This window comes from Lithobates pipiens, unplaced genomic scaffold, assembly GCF_037356315.1.
Source record: "Lithobates pipiens isolate NorthernLeopardFrog02 unplaced genomic scaffold, aLitPip1_a1.2 Scaffold_28, whole genome shotgun sequence".
Taxonomy (NCBI): Eukaryota; Metazoa; Chordata; class Amphibia; order Anura; family Ranidae; genus Lithobates; species Lithobates pipiens.
In genome coordinates, this window is record NW_027507789.1 from 51,710,127 (window position 1) to 51,735,748 (window position 25,622).

Consider the following 25,622-nt stretch of genomic DNA (forward strand, 5'->3'; position numbering starts at 1 on the left):
TGGCTGATCATGGGGATTACTTTTCTTATTCTTAGTGACCAATTGCAACCAATCAAAAGACACAATGCTAAAGTCAAACTGGAACACAACTGATTCTGCTTGGTTGCTATGGGTTACTGCACTTGTAGTTAGCACTAGAATAAAACGTTATTTCATAAGGCCAAAAAACGGCACAATTTCAAGATGTCTTCCATATACAAGTAACAATTGACCTAAAAGTGACCATAGTTGGGACACCTTGAGTACAATTTAAACCGTAATAATGGAAAGAAGTGTTTGCTAGGAGAATGGGTAATTATCCGAGAGTCTGATTATTTAATATAATAGTGACCCTCCATGTATGGCCAGTTAGTTTTGAGAGTTTTCCACCTTAACCACTACAGATCCGCGCTATTGCCAAATGACGGCATTAGCGCGGACCTACATTTCCGGGACTACGTCTATTGACGTCGTCCCGGATACGAGCGGCCTGCGCGCCCCCTGAGGGGCGCGCGCGGCGCGCTCTGTGATCGGCGAGTCCGTGAGACTCGCCTGATCACCGATCCGTGCAAGGAGTCGATCCCGACCCCTTATCACGTGATCAGCTGTCAGCCAATGACAGCTGATCATGTGATAGAACGGAGCCGGTAATCGGCTATTATTCCTCCTCGCGCTGACAGCGCGAGGAGAGAAAAAAAAAGCCGATCACCGGCGGCCGTGATCGGGACATCAGTCCCGATCACGGCCAGCAATACAGCTGACCACCTGCCCCCTGCCAGTGCCCACCTGCCCACCGCCGTGCCATCCTGAATAAAAGTAAGTGCCCCCCATCAGTGCCCATAGTGCCCACAGTGCCACCTACAGTGCCACCCACAATGCCACCCACAGTGCCATCCAGCAGTGCCACCAACAGTGCCACCCACAGTGCCCACAATCTGCCTCAAAGGTGCTGCGACCCAGTGCCGCCCATCAGTGCCCAGCAGTGCCGCCCATCAGTGCCCAGCAGTGCCGCCCATCAGTGCCCAGCAGTGCCACCTATCAGAGCCACCTATCAGTGCCACCTATCAGTGCCCATCAGTCCCATCTATCAGTGGTACCTATCAGTGCCCATCCGTGCCACCCATCCGTGCCACTTATCCGTGCCACCCATCCATGCCATCTTATCTGTGCCCATCTTTGCCCATCAGTGCCGCCTTATCTGTGCCCATCGGTGCCGCCTTATCTGTGCCTATTAGTGCCGCCTTAACTATGCCTATCAGTGCCCACCAGTGCAGCCTATCAGTGCCCACCAATGCAGCCCATCAGTGCCCACCAATGCAGCCCATCAGTGCCCACCAATGCAGCCATCAGTGCCGCCTAATCAGCGCACTTCAATGAAGGAGAAAAATGACCCGTTTGCAAAATTTTATAACAAACTATTAAAACATGATTTTTTTTTTTTTTTTTTGCATCTTTTTTTGTTTGTTTAGCAAAAAATAAAACTCCGAGCTGTAACTAAATACCACCAAAAGAAAGCTCTATTTGTGGGAAAAAAATGATAAAAATTTCATTTGGGTACAGTGTTGTATGCCCGCGCAATTGTCATTCAAAGTGCATCAGCGCTGAAAGCTGAAAATTGGTCTGGGACTGAGGGGGGTTTAAGTGCCCAGTAAGCAAGTGGTTTTAATCACTCAATAAAAGTCATAATTTGGATGCTTTATTTTCCTCTATCCATAGCTAACACAATTGAAATATTCAGTTGTGCGGCATCATTGTCATATACAAAAACAGCTCAGACTCTGGCTCCTTTAAAAACTCATATTTACTCTCGATAAATGGAGGGAACACATATTAACAACCTGTATAAGTTGGATGCAGTCAAAAATCACATCCTTTATTCATGGCACCCAGTGTCATGTTCTAATGCCACGTACACACAATCGGAATTTCGGCAAAAATTTGAGAGCATGTTCTCAATTTTCCCGACGGAAAAACTTTCTATCAGAAATTCCGATCGTGTGTATGCAATTCCGACATGCAAAAACTCACGCATGCTCAGATTCAACTACGAGATGGAAACTATTGGCTACTGGGTATTGAACTTCCTTTTTCTAGTCCCGTCGTACATGTTGTACATCACTGTGTTATTGGCAGTCGGAATTTGGTGTGACCGTGTGTATGCAAGACAGCTTGAGCGAAATCCCATCGGAATTCCATCGGGAAAAGTTTTTTCCGACCAAAATTCCAATCGTGTGTACGTGGCATAAGTCGATTATATGATGCATTTGAAGATTGTGGATGATATTTGCACACATGATGTGTACCAGTTTACTTTTGCATCTGATTCTGTACCCCCAAAACTGTTACTGTCTATCTTTGTGAAAGGTAAAACAGATTGGGTAAAAACAATATTCATTTATACCTTTACAAAATATACATGAGCCTATGTTTATGCATCAAGGATACAGGCGACATATCATCATTGACACCATCCAACCCTATTGAGTAGATCCCTAATTGGGTAATAATAAGAGTGCATTTGGCAATAGTGGAGACACAGCCTGCACTTGTACTGTCCACGAGGCAAATAAGTCCCAGTATTTCAGAATACAGTTTTTTTTAGCCGCGGTGGGATTCTAAATTAAAAGACGATGATAAACAAATCACTATTTAAATCAGTGCCACGATCAATATCACAGCTCCCTTACGAAGACATAAAATCATTTGCATCAGAGTCACAATTCATAGAATTTAAAGGTTATACTACAGTAGATGGAAAAAAAAAAATCACACTCTTCGATCATTTCCACAGCCCAGGAATCCCCCCCCCCCCCCCCCATTTAATTCAGTAAAACATGGTGGATGACAAAGCCATCCATCATTATTGGGGACAGGGCAAAACTTCCGGTGACAGCTCCTTTCAGTGATGACTAATGAATGAGCGCGCGTATGTGTGACATTCATCCCTCATACTGTTAGGGAATGTGCTTAGTCGGATCTCTAAGCAGTATGATTTCTGAAACCTGGAGCAGAGACACGAAGCTGTTGCCCATAGCATTCAAGCAGGCTCCAAGTTTGGCATTTCCAGTTCAGGGTGCAGAATGAAAGCTGAATTATAATTGGTTGCTATGAGCAATGAACCAAACTTTTCTTATGCTCCAGATTCTATAAAACATCCCTGTGTGTATAGGTGACACTTGTCCGGTCTGGAAACTAGAGTTGCCCGCTACTATTCCAGCACTGCTATGACACGAGGTGAAAAATCCATTGGTCTCAGTTCACTTACCATTTTGGCGGGTCACCTCAATGCCTGGGTAGAGAAAGGACAGGCTGGAGGTATCTGCTAGCTCCTTGGTAGAGACACTCAAAGGTTTCTCTTTAAAGAGTTGCCTCTAATTTGTACTGTGCCCATTCACACACCTGCTCCCACTTCGGCCCTGATTGGATGCCACTAACTATTACACCCCCCCAGTCCCAATCCCATGCCAGCTAACCCCTGATTGGATAGACGGGCATTTTACCAAATTTAGCCTGTGACTTGGGAGGGGGGCCAACACAAAAATAAAAGACCAGGTAAAGAGGGAGGGGTCAGTGACAAGTATGAACACATGGCACTCTTCTCCCTGTATATAGTTAAAGGGAATTTCCAGCACTTGCCACCCCCCCCCCCCCCCTCTAAGCAACCCCTCCCTGTGAAAGTGCTGGAGCCCCCGGATTTACGACAAGGTCTGGAAGGGCCAGAGAAGAATAAGTATCAGATGACTTCTTCAGCCCCTACCATCAGGGAACAGATTAGAAATAGAAGCAGCTGCAAACGTGACTAGCCATGGTACAATCTATGTTGCGAGGTGCAGGCAAACAGACTATTTACTTTCTGAGTAATGTCAAGTAAAAATATATAAAGAAGGAGACTGTTCATGTCATGGAATTTGCTGCAAATGCCCATTACACCATAGCGGTTAGTTATTCGTTTTGAGTCTGAATGCTCTATGCAAAATTTGCTAGGGCTAGAGCAATCTACGTACATTATTATTATTATTTCATGTACTTATATATCGCCATCAATTTACGTAGCACTTTACATATACATTGTACATTCACATCAGTCCCTAGCCTTAAGGAGCTTACAATCTAAGGTCCTTAACTCACATTCATACATACACTAGGGCTAATTTAGACAGGATCCAATTAACCTACCAGCATGTCTTTAGAGTGTGTACATACACTATATTGTCAAAAGTATTGGGACTCCTGCCTTTACATGCACATGAACTTTCATGGCATCCCAGTCTTAGTCTGTAGGGTTCAATATTGAGTTGGCCCACCCTTTGTAGCTATAACAGCTTCAACTCTTCTGGGAAGACTGTCCACAAGGTATAGGAGTGTGTCTATGGGAATGTTTGACCATTCTTCCAGAAGCGCCTCCTCCTAGGCCCTTTGGTTCCCCCCCCAGAGTTTAGACTCTACCTGTGGGTCCCATCAGACCAGCTTCCCCCCAAAAATGGGGATGACCCTTCCCCTGCCCCCTCTCCCCGCAGTATTTCACTCACTCTATTATTCTAAAGGGGACATACCTGTACACTCTTTTGCCCACCCGTGCCATTCTGCCAACGTATATTGGCGTGTGGCCTTTGGGAAGGGGTAAAATAAACTATATTACCAAAAGTATTGTGACACCTACCTTTACACGCACATGAACTTTAATGGCATCCCAGTCTTAGTCTGTAGGGTTCAATATTGAGTTGGCCCGCCCTTTGAGCAAACAAGCAGGACAAAACTTTGGATAGCCGCACACTGCAAAAAGACTTGAAATCCCATCTTTAATTGAAACAACGTGGGTCACATCAAAACAAAATCAAAAAATCCACAGCAAAAGAATAACAGGGTACAGGAAAATCCTGACGCGTTTCACACTGTAATCAGTGCTTACTCATAGCTGCTAGGAGACAGAGCTTCAGTCCTCGAGGATTACATTGGGGTGGTGGTTCATCCTTTCTATCAATTGGCCCACCCTTTGCAGCTATAACAGCTTCAACTCTTATGGGAAGGCTGTCCACAAGGTTTAGCAGTGTGTCTATAGGAATGTTTGACCATTCTTCCAGAAGCGCATTTGTGAGCTCAGGCACTGATGTTGGATGAGATGGCCTGGCTCGCAGTCTCCGCTCTACTTCATCCCAAAGGTGTTCTATCGGGTTGAGGTCAGGACTCTGTGCAGGCCTCGCTCATCCATGTCTTTATGGACCTTGCTTTGTGCACTGGTGCGTAGTCATGTTGGAACAGGAAGGGGCCATCCCCAAGCTGTTCCCACAAAGTTGGGAGCATGAAATTGTCCAAAATGTTTTGGTATGCTGACGTCTTAAGAGTTCCCTTCACTGGAGCTAAGGGGCCAAGCCCAAACCCTGAAGAACAACCCCACACCATAATCCCCCCTCCACCAAATGATTTGGACCAGTGTACAAAGCCAGGTCCATAAAGACATGGATGAGGGACCAACAGTGGGGCACAATTCCTTCCACTGATAACAATGACGGGGCACTATTATTCCCACTTACATCAACTTTATTGGCCTCCCAGTCTTAGTCCGTAGGATTCAATATTGGGTTGTCCCACCCTTTGCAGCTATAACAGCTTCAACTCCTCTGGGAAGGCTGTCCACAAGGTTTAGGAGTGTGTCTATAGGAATGTTTTGCAAATGTGTGCAGACTAAATCCCTGCTTTTAACGCATACTGCTAGACAGGTTTACTTGGTTGTCTGTGGGCTGGTCAGTAAATTAAGCTTGGTTTTTTCCTTGGATTTATCCTTGGCCTTGTTTATAACTGTTGTTAGCCTTCCAATGCTTCTGAAGCCCCATACACACTATCAGTTTGTCTGCTGAGTTTTTCCTTCAGGTTTACCAAAACCATGTAGTGCAAGGGCCTGCCTGATTGCATACACATTGAAACTCCTAAGGTTTGACCTCATATTATATGGTTTTGGTAAATCTGAAGGAAAAACTCAGCAGAAAAACTGATAGTGTGTATGGGGCTTTACTGTGATAGCCAGCTATAGATGGGGGCAAGTGGTGCACCCATTTTGTATCACTGTTGTGTTTTATGGTCAAGCAATGCACTGACACCTTTGCAGCCATTGTGCCATATGCTGGGTGTTCAGTGTGCCCCTGTACCTTTAAGAAGGGGTGGCTCCCCTTCAGTCCACCTGCTCTCACCTAGCCATCAGAATGCATGTGCCTCCACTGTGGGGAAACTTATAAGTTAGTGTCAGGTACCACAGATACCAGGGTGCCTTGACAAGGCTCTGTGGCTTACGCATGCATTTGCAAATGTGTGAAAACTAAACCCCGCTTTTAATGCATACTGTTAGACAGGTTTACTTGGTTGTCTGCATGCTGGTCAGTAAGTTAAGCTTGGGTTTTTCCTTGGATTTATCGTTGGCCTTGTTTATACCTGATGTTGGACAAGAAGGCCTTCTCACAGAATCCACTTCTGGAAGAATGGTCAAACATTCCTATAGACACACTCCTAAACCTTGCGGACAGCCTTCCCAGAAGAGTTGAAGCTGTTATAGCTACAAAGGGTGGACCAACTCAATACTGAACCCTACAGACTAAGACTGGGACGCCATTTAAGTTGATGTCAGTGGGAGGAATAGTGCCCCATCTTTGGTGCCAGTGGAGGGAATAGTGCCCCATCTTTGGTGCCAGTGGAGGGAATAGTGCCCCAATGTTGTTATCAGTGGAAGGAATTGTGCCCCACTGTTGGTGTCAGTCTGTAGTGAGCTGACAATGCTGCACTGAAATCCTAAAACATTGTTACCAGTCTGTGTCCTCTCTGTGGACTACAGACCCCTTCCCCTCTATGGAGTTGAGGAAAGAGGAGGTGTTCTGTAGTCTTAAAACATATTCTGTTTGTAGGGGTACAATGCTGCTGCGGCTGCATAAATACAGTACCTTTGAGCGCTACACCCTGAGACAAGAACTGGCAGGATCACCAACGAATGCAGTTACTACAACTAAGAATTAGTAAGCTGAAATATATTCCATTTTTGTTTTGGCGCTTAGATACACTTTGACCCAGACCTTCTCATCCTTTTTACTCCAGAGGAATTCCCAATTTTAGGTCTTGGGGAAACCCTGCTAAAACCAATTCACTAAGGGACCAGTGGGACAAATGGCCCTTACATTGGTGGTCAGTGGGAAGAATTCCCTTACAGTGTTGGTTAGAATGCCACCCTTACAGACAGCTAAAAAAATATTTGGGTAATGCTGCTGGCTCCATTAAATAGGAGGTCAATTAGCCACAGCTCAAGGAACACCTAGCAACCTCTGAAGGAACTCTAGGGTTCCACAGAACATGGGCTGAGAATGGCTGCTATAAACCTTTGGGTTGACACGAACAGTACCTAGACCAAAGCCATATAAAACTAGGCAGAACAAAATACATGCAAATTGCGTGTTGTCTATCGAATGCTTAGAAAAATTGCTTCTGTAACACATAAAACCCAGAATAGCATTTTCTTTGTCCTGACTTCAAAACAGGTGTTAAACATTGGACAAGAGTGACACAGACGAGGTGTGGCTCGAGTATGAAGTAAAGGGTCGTACACCCTTTTGCTTGAAGATGACACCAAGCTATGCAGTGGATTAACGTTGTTACAGGATGTCTCTAATTTACAAGCCAACCTCAATGCTCTGTCTAATTGGGTAACTAAGTGGCAATTGAGGTTTAATCTTGATGAATGTAAAGTTATGCACTTGTGGGGCTAAGAATATGTATGCATCATACATACTAGGGGGAGTACAACTGGGGGAATCCATAGTGGAGAAGGATCTGGGGATTTTGGTAGATCATAAGCTCAATAATAGCATGCAATGCCAAGCTGAGGTTTCCAAAGCAAGCAAAGTCCTTTCTTGTATTAAGAGAGGTATGGACTCCAGAGAGGGAGATATTATTTTGCACCTGTATAAATCATTAGTAAGACTTCATCTGGAATATGCAGTTCAGGTTTGGGCACCAGTTCCCAAAAAGGATATCGGGAACTGGAGAAAGTGCAGAGAAGGGCAACCAAACTGATAAGAGGCATGGAGCTCAGCTATGAGGATAAGATTAGAGGAACTGAATTTATTCTCTCTCGAGAAGAGGAGATTAAGGGGGGATATAATTATGAGTATAATGAGTATAAGCCAAGTTTTTCAGCAAATTTTTTAGGCTGAAACGCCCCCTCTGCTTATACTCGAGTGAAGGTGCCCATCTGCAGCTGTACCTGTGATTACTAAAACAACGGGTGTCTCCCGCTGTGTCATGCCCATCTGCAGCCCTACCTTTGATAACTAAAACAGTGTGTGTCTCTCGCTGTGTCATGCAGTCTGTTTGGCGGCCATCCATTGTAACAAAGCCCCGCCTCTTACTCGTTCATGATAGACGGAACACTGATACAATGCTGGGAAACTGTATCAGTGTTCTGTCTATCATGGACGAGGAGGATGCGGGGCTTTTTTACAATGGACGGCCGCCGAACAAACTGCTTGACACAGCAGGAGACACCCGCTGTTTTAGTTATCAAAGGTATGCTATGCTACAATGGAATATTTGAGAAAAATAACATAACATAAGTAAACAAGTACAAAGCACTGTAACAACATATGCATATAAAGCAAAGCAACAGAAAAACACACAGAATGGAAAATTAATGGGGAAAAAATTCACTTACATATAGTGAAATGACAGCCCTTGCAGGCTTAAAATCATTTGGATGCGAAAAGATACTCCAAAAATGGCGTAAGGAAGGGAGGTGCCTGGCCCAAAGTTGCTGAAAGCAGCAGTTCCAAACAGAATTTGCATTTAAATTGGCTCTGTCTGATTTTAGCTATTTGGGCATCCAACTTCCCATTGACTTGACTATTTTGCCCCTTTTATTTTATTTGTTTGGACTGACCTGTTGTCCTGGTTCTCCAAGAATCTCTCCTGGATGGGGAAATGTAATGAAATTAAAGGAGAAGTACAGCCAAAGCTTGTTTTGGCTGTACTTCTGTGTATCACAGGAGTTCAGTTCGTTCTGCACTCCTGTGACCCGTTTTCAGAAATGTTGGCTGACGTCATAGAGCCATTCCAGGCTCAAGCAAGTTTGCGACAATGGAGTCAGGATATGCCCACATGCCTGGACCAGCCCCTGGTTCAGCTTTTCAGAGAGCCGCTGAGAGCCTGAGCCGGCTACTCCTATCCCCTCCACAGCCCAGTGATCCAGTGCAGTGGTCATCAACTCTATCCTCAGGGCTCACTAACAGGCCAGGATTGCAAGATAAGTGAAATACATCAGAGGTGATATTATTTGCTACTCAGTGATTGCAGCATTCTAGTCAGCATCTCCCCCAAGGTAATACATAAAACCTGGCCTGTTAGTGGGCCCTGAGGACAGGGTTGATGACCACTGCTCCAGTGAGCGCACGTGGAGGAGGGGGGAGCAGAGCAGAAAGTGGTGACTGACAGTCAGCAACATTCTGCTTAGAGAGCCCTGAGAACCGAAAAATCAGCGGTGTCCGATCGCTCGGTTCTCAGACAGATGCAGCATCAGACGGATGCTGCATTCAACTAGGTAAGTATGATTCTTTAAAAAAATATATACATTTTATAAAGCACATCCTTCACTTGTTTCAGACAATAACTATCCATGTACCTTTGCAATACCTTAAATCTCTTCAGTCCCTCTTAAAAATGTTCTATGGTCTACTAAACCAGCATGCTTGAAACATAGCTTTTGATTCTTATGGAATCACCCAACTACATTCACCCTTGTTCCTGATTCAAGACAAACTCGACTTTTCCCCGGGTACACAGGACAGTTTATCCAGATAAAACAAGAACAAAAATGGGATGCAAAATATTTCTTATATCGCTCCAAATGGCTATCCTCTACCCAACTCGTGACCATCCCAGCATTTTCTGCATTGGGTACTCTGCAGATATTGCAGCTTACACATTGCAGCTTACACATTTTTTACGTTGCTTGTCCAGTTCTCCAAAATTCTCATGTAAACTGACGCCACTTGAACAAGAGTGTCAGGCCGAAGGCCCAATTAGTCACACCCTCTCTGTGACTTTTAATTATGGAGGCTTCAAAATTATCACTACACTTCTAGACCATTTGGAACAGGGATTACTCTTGAGCCAGAAGCTCGCACAAAGATTTGCACTGTGTCCTTTAAATCTTCTATAAGTAACAAATATCAGGAATCAGGGTATCATACACCATCCCTTCTGCATTCTATCTACCCCACAGTCCCGGAGACTTGCTAAAAGTGCGGCCATAGATGGGGATACATGCTACATGAATTCTGGTCCTGTCCACTTTTTGACACAAGTCTATGAGCTCTCACAAAAATTCACAGATTGGGTACTCCCTAAAACGCCTAAATTCTTTCTTTTGCACAACAACTCTATTCCAACAGCTACCTCGATATTATGCCATCTGGTCAACACAGCACGCTCATGTACTCTGTCGGGTCCATTTTTTCACAATAAAGGAAGCCATTATGAGGGCAGTCTGGCAGAAGAGTCCACTGGATATTGCTAAGCTGGAGTTTATATAAGCTTTGGGAGCCACCTATACCTAGAAGTATCCTCTCTCCCTGCTGGTGAAAAAGGACAATCAGTCCTTTTCCTTGTTTACCTCCACACAGCTACCACAGATCTTTCTTTTCTTGGACTGCCAAGCCATAGAGGTCCCAGACTGGACTGCCCTGCCAAGAGCCTGGGACACACTGGCACTTCACAGCCACATCCACAGCGAGAGCACAGATCCAGGTCAAGTCAGCCTCGTACACCACCAGTCCGGGGGCACCCGGCCAATCCCGAAGCCTGACCCGGCTAGTTGTCTTTCTACAGTTTGACACCCAGAACTAACTCGGATCACGTATGCTTTTACCTTTACTTTTTATCACTAATTCCCTGGCCAGTGGAGTACAAGCAGTTGTTGAACTCTTTGACTGAACATTTTTCAATGGTTTTAGTTTGCTCCTGAGCTTGGGGAGGGGTTCCACTGATTGCGTTTGGGAGGGCTGCCAGGACTTGTGAGCATAGCAGGAGCGCCCCTCCTGGGATCCATTTGTTCGATGTGTTAAAATGAAGGTTGGGGGGGAAATGTGAAATATGATATATCCCTCCTCCGGGATATCTATAAATTAGAACAGGTTCATAAGGCCTCGCCTGCTCAAATGGTTGAAGATAAACTCTCGGATTTGAGAGATAAGCTCAATTCCGTACTTGCGGAGAAAGCTAAAACTCAGCTGGTGAGAAAAAGGTGGGTGTTCTATGAGTTCGGTAATAAACCTGGTAAAATCCTGGATAATGCTTTAAGGTCCACTAGGGTGCATACCTATCTTGCACAACTTAAAACAAAAGACGACAAAATGGTTAGAACCTCAGCCGACATTGCTAAGACATTTAGAGACTATTATACATCTCTGTATAATCTGACGCCCCAAACGCCACCCACGGCACGTAACGGTGTACACAAACAGATCCAACAGTACCTAGTCCTCAGGCATGCCATGTTTATCTGATGAAATGGTGATGGATTTGGACCAACCTATTTCAGCAGATGAATTTCATGTGTAAAGTCCATGAAAAAGGGCAATGCGCCAGGCCCAGATGGATTTAAGCTTTCATACTATAAGATGTTTGTAGCGATCTTGGCTCCATGTTTTGTATCAGCATACATTTCCTTGACAGAGGGATACAATCTTGCTGATGTCAGCATACTGGCCCATGTGACTGTGATTCCTGAGGAGGGCAAAGACACGGCTCATTGTGTAAGTGACAGGTCCATTTTACTCTTAAATATAGATCTGAACATTCTTACTAGGGATGAGCCGAACACCCCCCGGTTCGGTTCGCACCAGAACTTTCGAACGGACCCCGCGTTCGTTACGAACGTTAGAACCCCATTGAAGTCTATGGGACTCGAACGTTCGAAATGGAAAGTGCTAATTTTAACGGCTAATATGCAAGATATTGTCCTAAAAAGGGTTTGGGGACCTGGCTCCTGCCTCAGGGGACATGGGTCAATGCAAAATAAAGTTTTAAAAACGGCCGTTTTGGCGGGAGCACTGATTTTAATGACGATTAAAGTGAAAAAAAAGTGAAATATTCCTTTAAATATGGTGCATGGGGGGTGTCTGTAGTATGCCTGTGAAGTGCCACGTGTTTCCCTGCTTGCGGTTTTAATGTTATATCTGGTTCCTGCAATATGGTTGAAAATCATTCAGAAAAATGGCATGGGTAGCCCTCCCTGCCCATTACCAGCCTATTTGGGTCTTGTACGCATATTAAGGGGAACCCTGTACCCATATTAAAAAAAGGAAATGCGTGTGGCCCCCAGGCCCTATATACTCAGAACAGCAGTATACAGGCAGTGCAAACAAGACAGGGACTGTGTAGGTTTGTTGTGTTAAGTTGAATCTGTTTGTAATTTTCAACTGGTACATTTTTAAAGTGTAGCTCCAGTCAAAAAAACTATTTTTAAGCTTTTTGGAAAACATAGGGAAGGGTTATCACCCCTGTATAATTTGTTTTGTCGTCCATCTTTTTTCATCTCACTTTCTGCTGTCTCCTTGCGTTTGCAAGTAGGAGATGTTTGTAAGTTGGATGTTTGAAAGTAGGGGCCTGCCCTATATGCTCTGCAGAAATGGCGGAACAAGGTGTTGGTTTTGCCACAACATTGTAAGCCCTCAAAGTGACTCTTGGTGGGCGCTGGAGCGCCCTGCTGTGAACGATTATATCAAGAATTGTAATTACATGCCATTGTTGAACAGTGGTAGAAAAATTGACCTTTGGTGGTTGTGGTGCTGGTGCCACAACACTATAAGTCCTCACCGTTACTCTGGGTGGGCACAGGAAGGGGCCCTCCTGTGAAATAATATATCAAGAATTGTAATTACATGTCCCTGTTAAACAGGGGCAGAAAAATTGGGCCTTAGGCACTGGTGCCATCACACTGCAACCTCTGCCATATACTCTAGTTTTATTGCAGGAATTAGCCCTGCTGCAAAGCATTGCATCAAAAATTGTACTTAAACGCCCCTGTTAAACAGGGGCAGAAAAATTGGGCCTTAGGCACTGGTGCCATCACACTGCAACCTCTGCCATATACTCTAGTTTTATTGCAGGAATTAGCCCTGCTGCAAAGCATTGCATCAAAAATTGTATTTAAACGCCCCTGTTAAACAGGGGCAGAAAAATTGGGCCTTAGGCACTGGTGCTGGTGCCATCACACTGCAACCTCTGCCATATACTCTAGTTTTATTGCAGGAATTAGCCCTGCTGCAAAGCATTGCATCAAAAATTGTACTTAAACGCCCCTGTTAAACAGGGGCAGAAAAATTGGGCTGCTGGCATCACCCAGAACCAAAAATGTTCTTCCAACATATCAGCGGAGGAGGAAGAGGATAGACAATCAACATAACAGGACAGTCACTCAGCATCAGCATAGGCAGTCTTGAAGGGATGTGATATTTCAAAAAAAATTATTCGGTTACATCAGCTTCAGGTGCTTGGTAGCTGTGGGTGATCCAAGACTGATTCATCTTGATGAAGGTCAGTCGATCAACTGATTCGGTGGACAGGCGCACCCTGTGATCGGTAACAAAGCCACCAGCAGCACTGAAGGTGCGTTCCGAAAGAACGCTGGATGCAGGACAGGCCAGTAGCTCAATTGCATACTGTGCAAGCTCTGGCCAGTGATCCATCCTCAAGACCCAGTAAGCCAGAGGATTTTCGGTGGGAAAGGTGTCCAAGTCTGACCTTGCCCCTAGGTATTCCTGCACCATGTAAATTAGACGCTGGCGATGGGTGCTGGAACCAATCATACCTTGGGGCTGCGGACTAAAAAATTGTCTGAAAGCATCAGTCAGACGGCCACCTTCTCCACCGCTCCTTCTGACTGATGCCTCAGCAACACGTTGTCCAGGACTAGGAGTTTGTGACCTCCCAGTCTCTGGGAACGCGTTGCACAGAGCTTTCTGCAAGGCCTCCCGGAGATGTCTCATCCTCTGCTCCCTCTGCGATGGCAAGATAAGGTCGGCAACCTTACCCTTGTACCGTGGATCAAGGAGAGTGGCCAGCCAGTAATGGTCCCTCTCCTTGATCCGAAGAATACGAGGATCCTTCCGCAGGCTTTGCAGGATCAGGGAGGCCATGCAGCGTAGGTTAGCTGAGGCATTCGGTCCGGAGTCCTCTGGGTCACTAAGGACAACATGATCCGCAGCTACCTCCTCCCAGCCACGTACAAGTCCACGTGTTTCTTGGGACTGTAAATCATCCCTATAAGACTGCTGCTGCTGATGCTGAGTGCCAGCCTCCACCTCCATGCTGACACAATCATCCTCCTCCTCCTCTTCCTCCTCCTCACCCTCTTCCTGTGTGATGGGTGGCACAGCAGGAACACTGTCTGGATAAAGGGGGCCTTGAGAGGCAAGGAAGTCCTCCTCTTCCTGCCTCTGTTCTGCCTCAAGTGCCCTGTCCATTATTCCACGCAGCGTATGCTCCAAGAGGTGGACAAGAGGTACAGTGTCACTAATGCATGCACTGTCACTGCTCACCATCCTTGTGGCCTCCTCAAACGGTGACAGGACAGTGCATGCATCCCTGATCATGCCCCACTGGCGTGGTGAGAAAAAACCAAGCTCCCCTGACCCTGTCCTGGTGCCGTAGTCGCACAGGTACTCATTGATGGCCCTCTGCTGCGTGTGCAGCCGCTGCAGCATGGCCAATGTTGAGTTCCCTCTGGTGGGCATGTCACATATAAGGCGGTTCTTGGGCAGGTTCATCTCCTTTTGGAGCTCAGCCAGCCGAGCACAGGCATTAAATGATCGGCGGAAATGCACACAGACTTTCCTGGCCTGCTTCAGGACATCATGTAAGCCGGGGTACCTGCCCAAGAACCGCTGCACCACCAGGTTAAGGACGTGAGCTACACAGGGCACATGGGTCAGTTGTCCCTGTCGGAGGGCGGAGAGGAGGTTGGTGCCATTGTCGCAAACCACCATTCCTGGCTTAAGCTGGCGTGGCGTCAACCACCTCTCGGCCTGCCCCTGCAGAGCTGACAAAACATCAGCCCCAGTGTGGCTCCTGTCCCCCAAACAAACCAGCGCAAGCACGGCATGGCATCGTTTTGCCTGCGTACTTGCGTAGCCCCTGCAACGCCTACGGAGCACCGCTGGTTCTGAGGACAGAGCACTGGAAGAGGCCATGGAGGAAGAAGAAGAGGAGGGGGTGGAGGAGAGAGGTGTGTCACAACCAATAGTAGCATTTTGGAGGCGTGGTGGCGGAACAACCTCCAACACTACTGCACCTTGTCCTGCATCCTTCCCAGCAGCCAGAAGAGTGACCCAATGGGCCGTGAAAGACAGGTAACGTCCCTGTCCATGCCTGCTGGACCATGAGTCAGCGGTAATATGCACCTTACCGCTGACCGCCCTGTCCAGCGAGGCAAGGACATTGCCTTCCACATGTCGGTAGAGAGCCGGAATCGCCTTCCGTGAGAAAAAGTGGCGTTTGGGGACCTGCCACTGAGGAACCGCACATTGTACAAACTCACGGAAGGGGGCAGAGTCTACCAACTGAAAAGGCAGCAGTTGAAGTGCTAGCAATTTAGCCAAGCTAGCATTCAAACGCTGGGCATGTGGATGGCTGGGAGTAAACTTCTTCCGCCGGTCCAGCAGCTGGGGCAGGGACATTTGCCTGCTATAATCGGATGTGGATGTACCACTAGCAGAGTTCCCGGAAGCACTTGGCTGTGACACACCTAATTCTACACCTTCATTCCTCTCAGAGCAGGTTTCAGAGAGGACTGAAGGTCTAGTGAGGTTGGAGATGCCAGCTGATGAGGGGCAAGGAGAGGTCCGCTTTGTTCTTTGGTGTGGGTCTTTGAGGTACGCTTGCCAACGAGCTGCATGGCAGGTCAACATATGTCTGGTCAAGCATGTGGTGCCCAAGCGGCTGATGTTTTGGCCACGTGAGATACGCTTGAGACATATGTTGCAAATAGCAGCGGTGCGATCTGATGCACTCGTCTCAAAAAAGACCCACACCAAAGAACTTTTAGAATAACGCGCAGAGGAAGCGCTCTGCGCAGGCGGAGCTCTGCGGTGTGATTCAGTCGGTGTGCTGCCCCTAAGCTGGCCCCCGGAGGGCATCCTGCCTCGTTGGACATGTGCCTCCTCCTCCTCCCTCCTTCCAGGCACCCACGTGGAGTCAGTGCCCTCATCATCCCCTCCCTCTTCATCGCTGTAGCAAACCTGGCAGTATGCTGCAGCTTGTGGAACATGACTGCCAGATTGCTGTCCTTCTTGAGCATCCCCTCTCTCTGCGCTCACGCTACTGCCTTCCTCTAGCTGAGTGTCATCATCAGAGCCCACCAAACACTGGGCATCCTCCTGGAGCATGTACCCAACACTGTGCTCAAAGAGTTCAGGAGACTCCTCAGGAGGACGTGGTGGGTCTAGGGAAGGAGTCACTGATGATGACATTGAGAGGAGGGAAGACGATGTGTTGGCAGCTGCTTTGCTACTACCCTGAGACTGGGTGAGATAGGATGAGGAGGATGAAGAGGGCTTGGTCATCCACTCTACCAAGTCATTGGCATGTTGCGGTTCAACATGTCCAGCTGCAGAAAAGAAGGACAAGCATGTCCCATGGCCACGTGCTGATGACAATGCACCGCGTCCACGACCAGCACTGTTGTCTCTAGACACAGAGCCTGCTTGCCCTCTTTTATCGGCTCGCGCCTGTCTGCCTCTCCTTGCTGGCCTTCCAGACATGGTAATGGCCTGAAGGGAGTTGGGTAAAACAGTAGTTGGGTAGTTTATATTGTGCTGGAGGCACACAACACCCACTAACTCCTGCAGATGCCTTTTTTATAGAACAGCAGAGATAAACGGGTATATACAGATGTATACTGTGCTGTGCTGGAAGCACACACAACTTCCAATAACTCCTGCAGATGACAATTGGGCCCAAATAGAGAACAGCTATGTAGGTGGATTATAGCGGTATGTACTGGGTACAGAGCACGCAGACAGCACGCACTATCTCCTAACACTACTGACTGCAAGCTCTATTATTAAAGCTAGATCACTAGCTATATAGGTGAGGTGAATATAGTGGTGTATACTGCGGTCAGGGCACAGACAATAACCACTACACAAGAGCAAGATAGGAAATCAGCCAAAAACGATTGGTGTGTAACTGTGTTGAAGGTACACAGAACACCCACTGCTTCAGATGCCAACACACTACACGAGGCCGCAAAGGCAGCCTTATATAGTGTGGGGCGTGCACTACGCAGCCTGAGCTATGATTGGCCACAGGCAGGATTTCTGTGGCCAATCATGGCTCTCCTCGCTGCTGGCGCTGCGATTGGCCAAGCATGCGGGGTCACAGTGCATGCGGGGTCACAGTGCATGCTTGGCCAATCATGAGCCAGCAATGCACTGCGCCATCGCAGTGCATTCTGATCCGCGCGCGCCATACGAATTTTGATGCGAACGGACCAAGAGTTCGGATTTCGCCGAACGCCCGAACAGCCAATGTTCGAGTCGAACGTACGTTCGACTCGAACACGAAGCTCATCCCTAATTCTTACCAAATTTATAGCTAATAGGTTGCTCACACATATTCCGTCTCTAGTTCACATAGATCATTCGGGATTTGTCCCCTGTCGGGAAGGGCGAGATAGCACCTAGAGCAGACTTTCTCAACCTTTTAACTCTAGATGAACCCCAAAAATTATTTTCAGGTCTCGAGGAACCCTTATGAAAACCAATTTATCAGGGGTCAATAGGAATAATGCCCCAGATACTAGTGACCAATAGGAATAATGTCCCCCTTAAAGTGTTGCTCAGATTGCCACCCTTAAAGACAGCTAAAAAGATATTTGGTGTCATGCTACTGGCTTTGCTAAGTGGTGCTGAACCTTGAACTCTGTAGGCATCATCAAATAGGTGGTTCATCAGCTACAGCTCAAGGAACCCCTAGCAACCTCTGGAGGAACCCCAGGGTTCCACGGAACCCTGGTTGAGAACGGCTGACCTAGAGGGTCTTGAATGCGATTCATAATGCATAATCTTCTCACTCACCCTTGTGCTTCTCTCCACAGATGCGGAGAAGACATTTGATAGGGTTGATTGGTTGTTTATGAATACCACGCTGAAGCACATTGCACTCGGGCCGGGGATGCAACAATGGGTGGATGCGTTGTACTCGACACCCTCAGCTAGGGTGAAAGTTAACGAGGTCCACTTGGACACCTTTCAAATACAAAATAGGACGCGTCAGAGCTGCCCGCTTTCACTTTCACTATGGGTCCCGTGGACTCGGTGTCCGCCAGGTGCCTGCAATTGTGCCACGGAGAGGTAGAACAGAGAGATGCCTTTGTAAACAAAGCATTTCCCCGTTCTGCCTAGTGATATGACAGAGATCACTTCTCCCCGTCATCGGGAGCAGTGATCTCTGTTATGTGTGTTTAAGACCATCCCCCCACAGTTAGAATCACTCCCTAGGACACACTTAACCCCTTCATCGCCCCCTAGTGGTTAACCCCTTCACTGTTAGTGTCATTTACACAGTCATCAGTGCATTTTTATAGCACCGATCGCTGTATAAATGACAATGGTCCCAAAATAGTGTCAAAAGTGTCCGATGTGTCTGACATAATGTCACAGTCACGCTAAAAATCACAGATCGTCGCCATTACTAACAAAAATGCCATAAAACTATCCCCTATTTTGTAGACAATATAAATTTTGCGCAAACCAATCAATATACGCTTATTGCGATTTTTTTTAACAAAAATATGTAGACGAATACATATCGGCCTAAACTGAGGAAAAAAATATTTTCTTTAAATATATTTTTGGGGGATATTTATTATAGCACATAGTAAAAAATAATGCTTTTTTTCAAAATTGTTGCTCTCTTTTTGTTTATAGCACAAAAAATAAAAAACGCAGAGGCAATCAAATACCACCCAAAGAAAGCTCTATTTTTGGGAAAAAAAGGACGTCAATTTTGTTTGGGTACGACATTACATGACTGCGCAAATGTCAGTTAAAGCAACGCAGTGCTGAATCGCAAAAAGTGCTCTGGTCAGGAAGGGGGCAAATCCGAGGTTAAAGTTGACCTCCAACATTGGGGTAGGTAAACTCTTAGGCCGCGTACACACGGGCGGATTGTCTGCCCAACTAAGTTCGTCAGACAATCCGACAGACAGTCCGTCCAAATTTTGAATGAACGGACTTGACCACACACGATGAACAGACAGTCCGCTGAAAGCGTGCGCGTACGACGGGACTAGAAATAGGAAGTCCAAGACACAGCAAAGCACCCTTTGGGCTCCTTCTGCTGACTTTGCGTTAGTAGAAGTTTGGTTAGAGACGATTCGCGCTTTTCAGACTTCAGCTTAATTTGTCCGTTCACTGCGGCGCAGTCTACCTGTGAGGTTTGTATCTGTCTTTCGGTACGCGTGGATCAGTTGTACCTGTTATTAGGCGCTTCTGGTCCGCTCGTTTCTGGGTTTCAGGTCGTTCTTCATAGGTCTGGCTGTTCTTCAGTGCGTTCAGTTGAGCTTGTTTGTTCAGCCGACCGTTTCAAAGCCATGGAGAGTGGACGTACTCGGGAACGAGTTTGTGCTATATTGGGGCTTGGTGTTTGTAAAGGTAGGTCCTTGCTCTGTTAGGTGCTCGATTTCCCTCTTCCTATCTCGCCTAGGCCGTGGTCTGGATAAACTTGGGAGTCCCATTCACCGGTGAGATAATCAAGGCACATACACGAGATGTACGTGAATAATGATTACAATTTAATGTTTTGAATACAACAGGTTATATGCTGAAACAGTTGGGGTGGCGCCCTGTGGAGTAGCCAATCAGGGATGCGCTCGTAGCTATACACCAAGCTTTTCCTAGTAACAGGTTTATTGACAGAACAAGCAAAATAAGCAGAAATTGTCTTCACGGCAAAGCACGTCATTAACCTTCACGAGATAAGAATAAGTCTACGATATTCAACAATATTCAACAATATTGTGCTAATAGTCTGTGGTCCAGACGTTCTAGGTCAGAGACAATATAAGATAGTTGCATATCTTGGCTTTCTCTGTACAAACTCTCGCGGCCAAGGGCATTCAAGGAAAACAGCATGTTTTCCAAATAGCAAGCATTTATGTCAAAAGTAATTAGAATTCTAGCTTGGTCATACAAAGTTTTAAAATGGATGACAGTATAACAAAATGGAGACTTGTTAATCCTTATAATCCCTCCTGTGATCATAACTTTGGCACGAAGTTATCGATCATCCTCTATACCAGACATTCTTGGAAACGTTCTAACGTTTTAACGTTCCTGTAGTGGGCCTAGGGGTGGGGGCAACTGGCCGTGTATACCATGTCGCTTACCCTGCGTGTTGTTTTGAGCGCATGTGAGGCATGACTTCGTTAGGGTGTTTGCATGGTTCTTTAGATTAACTGTGCAGAAAGTTTTTTCATACAGCTGTTGCAAGGGTTGGGACCCTATATGTCCGGGACCATGCAGGTAGGAAAGGATGAGGGCCGAGCTGGCTTCAGGGATCCCAATGACCCCTCCATTTGTCCAAAGGCCTCTTTGGTCTTTGGACAATCCTTGCTGGACCCAGAAAAGGGCATCAGCGTCTGTGGCCATGGATTGGATTTGGGCTGCAACTGAGGGGAAATCTGGCGCTGAAAAATCTTGTTGGAAAAATATCGTGGTAGGGGCGGGTGGATGTGTGGAGGAATTTGCCGCCGCTCGAGCGCATCTATCCGCAAGGGCGTTGCCTCGGGCAATGTAGCTACCAGTGGTGGTGTGAGCCTTGACTTTAATAATCGCCAAATGTTTGGGCAGTAATATAGCCTGGAGAAGGGCCAGGATATGCTCCTTGTTGGCTATAATTTTGTTGTCAGCCGTTCTAAACCCCCTGTTAGCCCAGATCACCCCGAAATCGTGAACCACGCCGAAGGCGTATCGACTATCAGTGTAAATATTGACATCCCTATTTGTGAACAGGATACATGCTCTGGTGAGGGCTACCAGTTCCGCGACCTGTGCCGAGGAAGGCGGAAGTGGCTTAGCCTCCAGAACCAGATCTGGGAGTTGTACTACCGCGTATCCTGTCAGGAAAGTGGAATCCGAAGGGCGCGAGCAACTGCCGTCCACAAAAACTTCCTCTGCACCGGCCAGAGGTACGTCTGTTAAGTCCCTACGTGGGGAGGTGACTTGGTCCAACACTTTTGTGCAGTCATGCATTTTGGATGGTTCACCATAATTCATGAGTTTGAGCAGAGAATGTAATAGCCTGAGGATGGGGGAGGTGTCAGAGGTGTGTTTGATGGTCAGATTGGAGGTGTTTAGAAGAATGATTTCATACCCGCTGGCTCTTTGGGTGGTCATATGTTGTGTATTGAGGTTTTGGATAAGGTGGGTGACTGAGTGGGTAGTGTATACAGTTAGGGGGTGTCCCAGAACTAACTTGTTGGCCTCTTGGATGGCCATGGCACATGCGGCCATGTTCTGGAGGCAAGCAGGCATGCCCTGGACCTGGAGTGGGAGTTTCTTTGAAAGGAAAGCCACCGGTCGGTAAGAATTACCGTGCTCTTGGGCAAGAACTGCTGCAAAGGCAGATCCATTAACTACACAATATAGATAAAAAGTTTTCCTGTAGTCCACTAGTCCTAAGGCCGGGGCGGAGGCAAGGGAGGAGAGGAGGGTGTTAAATGAGTGTAACATTTCCTCCGTCCATTCCACCACTTTTGGCGCAGTGGAGAGCGTGGCCCTCCTCAGAATGGAGTCATGAAATGAGCAGTCAGGGATCCATTGCCGGCAATAGACGATTGCTCCCAGGAAAGACAAGAGGGCGGCCTTGTCCCTGGGTGGCTGCAGAGCGTTAAGGGCTGCGGCACGGTGGGGGGAAACACTTCTCTCTCCCTTGTTGAGGATGCACCCCAAGTACTCTACAGTAGGGGTCACCCACTGTATCTTTTTCCGTGAGGCCAAGTGACCTGCCTTGGCTAGGTGATCCAGCAAGTTTTTTGAGTCTTCTTCACAAGCTTCTGGGGTGGGGCTGCAGAGAAGGAGGTCATCCACATATTGGATGAGTACCGACCCGGCGCTCGATTGCCAGGATTTGACTGTCTCATTCAATACCATAGAGAAGGCTGCCGGGCTGTCCACATAGCCCTGCGGTAGGCGGGTCCAGGTCAGTTGCCCCCTCCCCGCCCCCCCCCCAAGAAAAAGCAAACATGGGCTGGGCCAGTGGATCCACAGGGATGCTAAAAAAAGCGTTAGCTAAGTCAATTACTGTGTAGGCCACAGAGTTTGCCGGTATGCAAGAAAAAATAAAGGCAATGTCTGAGACCAGAGGGGGGAGAGGAACCACCATTTTGTTGACTGCCCTGAGGTCCTGTACCAAGCGCCATTCCCCGCTTGCCTTTCTCACTGGGTATATGGGGGTGTTCCATGAGCTGATGACGGGTGTCAGGATGCCCATGGCTACATACCTATTGATGAGGGGTGTAATCCCCTCAATTTTGTCAGAATGTAGTGCATATTGTTTTTGAAAAACAGGTACTGAGTCTGGGCGCATTTGGGGGGTGTAAGGGGTACATGGGATGAAACCTACACTCGCGTTATTCTCTGCCCAAATAGCATGGGTTTCCAGGGAGGCAGGTAAGAGTACAAAATACCCTTTTTTGGATTGTCTCTTTGGGCCCTGTAAGTCGCAGAGTGCGGAGCTGGCAGTTACTGCTCCCTGTGGATCAAATTTGATCACCACTCCCAGTTTGGACATTAAGTCCCTTCCCATCAGGGAGACTGGGCATTGGGGTAGGATGGCAAACCGTTGTTGGCAAAGTAGCACCCCCTCCGGGGTGGTTACTGATAAGGGTGGGGTGATAGGGTGGGTAACAGGAGTCCCATTAATACCTATGGAGCTTCCCTCAGAACATTATGGCGTGTCAAAGGTCACATCATTGATGGAGCTAGAGGTGGCACCAGTGTCAATGAGAAAACAAATGCGTTTTCCATCTACACCCAGGATCACCTGGGGTAGGCTCCTCCAGGACACATTGTAACATACCAGGCTGAGGGAAGGGACATACTCCAGGCAGCCCTATGTCCTGCTTGAGGGTTGGGTGGCAGGCCATTGCATGGGAATAGGGGCTGGTGGGGGTGGTGGAACACGAAGGGCGGCATTGTTAGGTGGAGGGGGTCCTTGGGGTCCTTGATAGGGCTGGTGATATCTGGGGCCTGACACTGGTCCTTGGTAAGTGGGGGTACGTTGATGTTGTGGAGTTGAAGGAAAGGCGTTAGGGTAACGCCTTCGTCCATTTCCCTTCCCCCAAGGTCCCGTCTGGCCCCTACGGTAGGGACAATTGGACTTCCAATGTCCCATTTGACCACAGTTGAAACAACCCTGGTCTGGTGGTTGGCGGGCATATTCTGGTCTTCGAGTGGGGGCATATGGTTGGAGTGCCATTAAAGGGGTTGGGGGTTCAAATGTGTTATAAAATAACCCCCCTTTTTGTTCAAAAACCCCGGAAGTTTCCCTGGAGCGGGTGTCTGACATGAAATCCTCCGGGGGTTGGGTAGCCCATTTGGGGTTAATTAATTTTAGCAGCTGTACTACTTTTGGCTCCCCTCCGGCCATTACAGTAGTGGTAAAAAAGGGACCCACTATAAAAGGGATTATTTCTGGGGCGTTCAGGGGTGTAGTTATAGGGGCCGAGGGTATTGGTTTTCCTTCTGTGAGGGCATGATTTTTGGCATGCTTTTTTTATAAATTTTTAGAGGGGCTTCCCATATCTTGCAAGATTTTTTCATGTAATCTACATCCCACTTCCCGGGGGGGTATGAGTGCTTATGTAACTGACAAATCTTTTTTACTACATGCCAATCTTCTGTGTTGCAGGGGCCCGCGGGACCTATATCATGGATCCCTAATTGCTGGCACCTTTCCCTAACCTGACTCCAAAATGGTTCTACATAGGGACCGGGCACTATAGTCTGCACATACTGATAGGGAGTAGGTTGTTCATAAGGGGTCCCGTCTTTGCCTACAGTATTCCCCATTATGGGGGGGTGTTAGGAGATGCTTGGTAAGGGGGCAGAGGTGATAGCAGCCAGTGGCACGAATCACCTGTTGTTGAACTTCTTCCAGGGAAGATTCAGCAAGGAGGTGGGTTTCACTGACTGGGCTATGCAGGTTTATTCTGACTAGCGGGACAATGGGAGAAATTTCGTCCTGGGGGTACACGGGGCGTTCTCCTAGTCTAGTGGAATATCCCCCTGGGCGAGTGGCTATCAATATCAGGATATCAATTTGTTTAAGAAACAATAAACCAACAGTACAGTGAGGGCAAGGGTTAACAATTTCACAGCAATCTGGATCACAAGGTAAAGACATTGAAAGAACAGCAAAATACAAAAAAAACTATTGAAAAGGCAAGTTTGAAATACTTACGTAACCTGGAAAGAAAAACATGAACAACTAAATCACATACAATCGTTTTACATGACCAGATAAAATGAAAAATATGAACAACTAAATCACATACAATCGTTTTACATGACTAGATAAAATGTGCACTGTGTTTGATTTGATCAAATTACCCTTCGGGCGTCCCTTGAACATCCGACCTTATTTGGGGAGGGCGCAATCTATTGCTTCCCTTCCCTGTAATGTTCCTCTTTAATCTATTTTACTTAATAGTTTTAAGTCAGGCCAACCTAGCCGGACTCTCTTTTAATCTATTTAGTTTTAAGTCAGGCCAACCTAGCCGGACTCTCTTTTAATCTATTTAGTTTTAAGTCAGGCCAACCTAGCCGGACTCTCTTTTTAGGTACGAGCCCTCTACTTCTCCCGATGGGCCAGCCTAGCCCACCGCGGAGGCACAGCAGCAATACAGGTCCCGCACGTGGCGGTCACCGCGGCAGTATGAGTGACACCAAAAGATCCTCACCAATAAGGTAAATAAATCAGTAGTCACTCACCTGCCGAATCGATGACCCCACTTCTGGTACCAGCTGTAAAGGTAGGTCCTTGCTCTGTTAGGTGCTCGATTTCCCTCTTCCTATCTCGCCTAGGCCGTGGTCTGGATAAACTTGGGAGTCCCATTCACCGGTGAGATAATCAAGGCACATACACGAGATGTACGTGAATAATGATTACAATTTAATGTTTTGAATACAACAGGTTATATGCTGAAACAGTTGGGGTGGCGCCCTGTGGAGTAGCCAATCAGGGATGCGCTCGTAGCTATACACCAAGCTTTTCCTAGTAACAGGTTTATTGACAGAACAAGCAAAATAAGCAGAAATTGTCTTCACGGCAAAGCACGTCATTAACCTTCACGAGATAAGAATAAGTCTACGATATTCAACAATATTCAACAATATTGTGCTAATAGTCTGTGGTCCAGACGTTCTAGGTCAGAGACAATATAAGATAGTTGCATATCTTGGCTTTCTCTGTACAAACTCTCGCGGCCAAGGGCATTCAAGGAAAACAGCATGTTTTCCAAATAGCAAGCATTTATGTCAAAAGTAATTAGAATTCTAGCTTGGTCATACAAAGTTTTAAAATGGATGACAGTATAACAAAATGGAGAC

The 25,622-nt window shown here is 46.9% G+C and overlaps 1 protein-coding gene across 1 annotated transcript in view; it reads right to left on the reverse strand.

Annotated features, from left to right (window-relative positions):
- TNNC2 (troponin C2, fast skeletal type) overlaps nucleotides 1-3,385 on the reverse strand; it is a 56,071-nt gene extending 52,686 nt beyond the window's left edge. Inside the window, exon 1 of the mRNA XM_077459217.1 lies at nucleotides 3,245-3,385. Coding sequence (XP_077315343.1) covers nucleotides 3,245-3,247 — 3 coding nt within the window. The 5' untranslated portion in view covers nucleotides 3,248-3,385. The remainder of the gene's footprint in view (nucleotides 1-3,244) is intronic.
- Nucleotides 3,386-25,622: the final 22,237 nt, after the last annotated feature.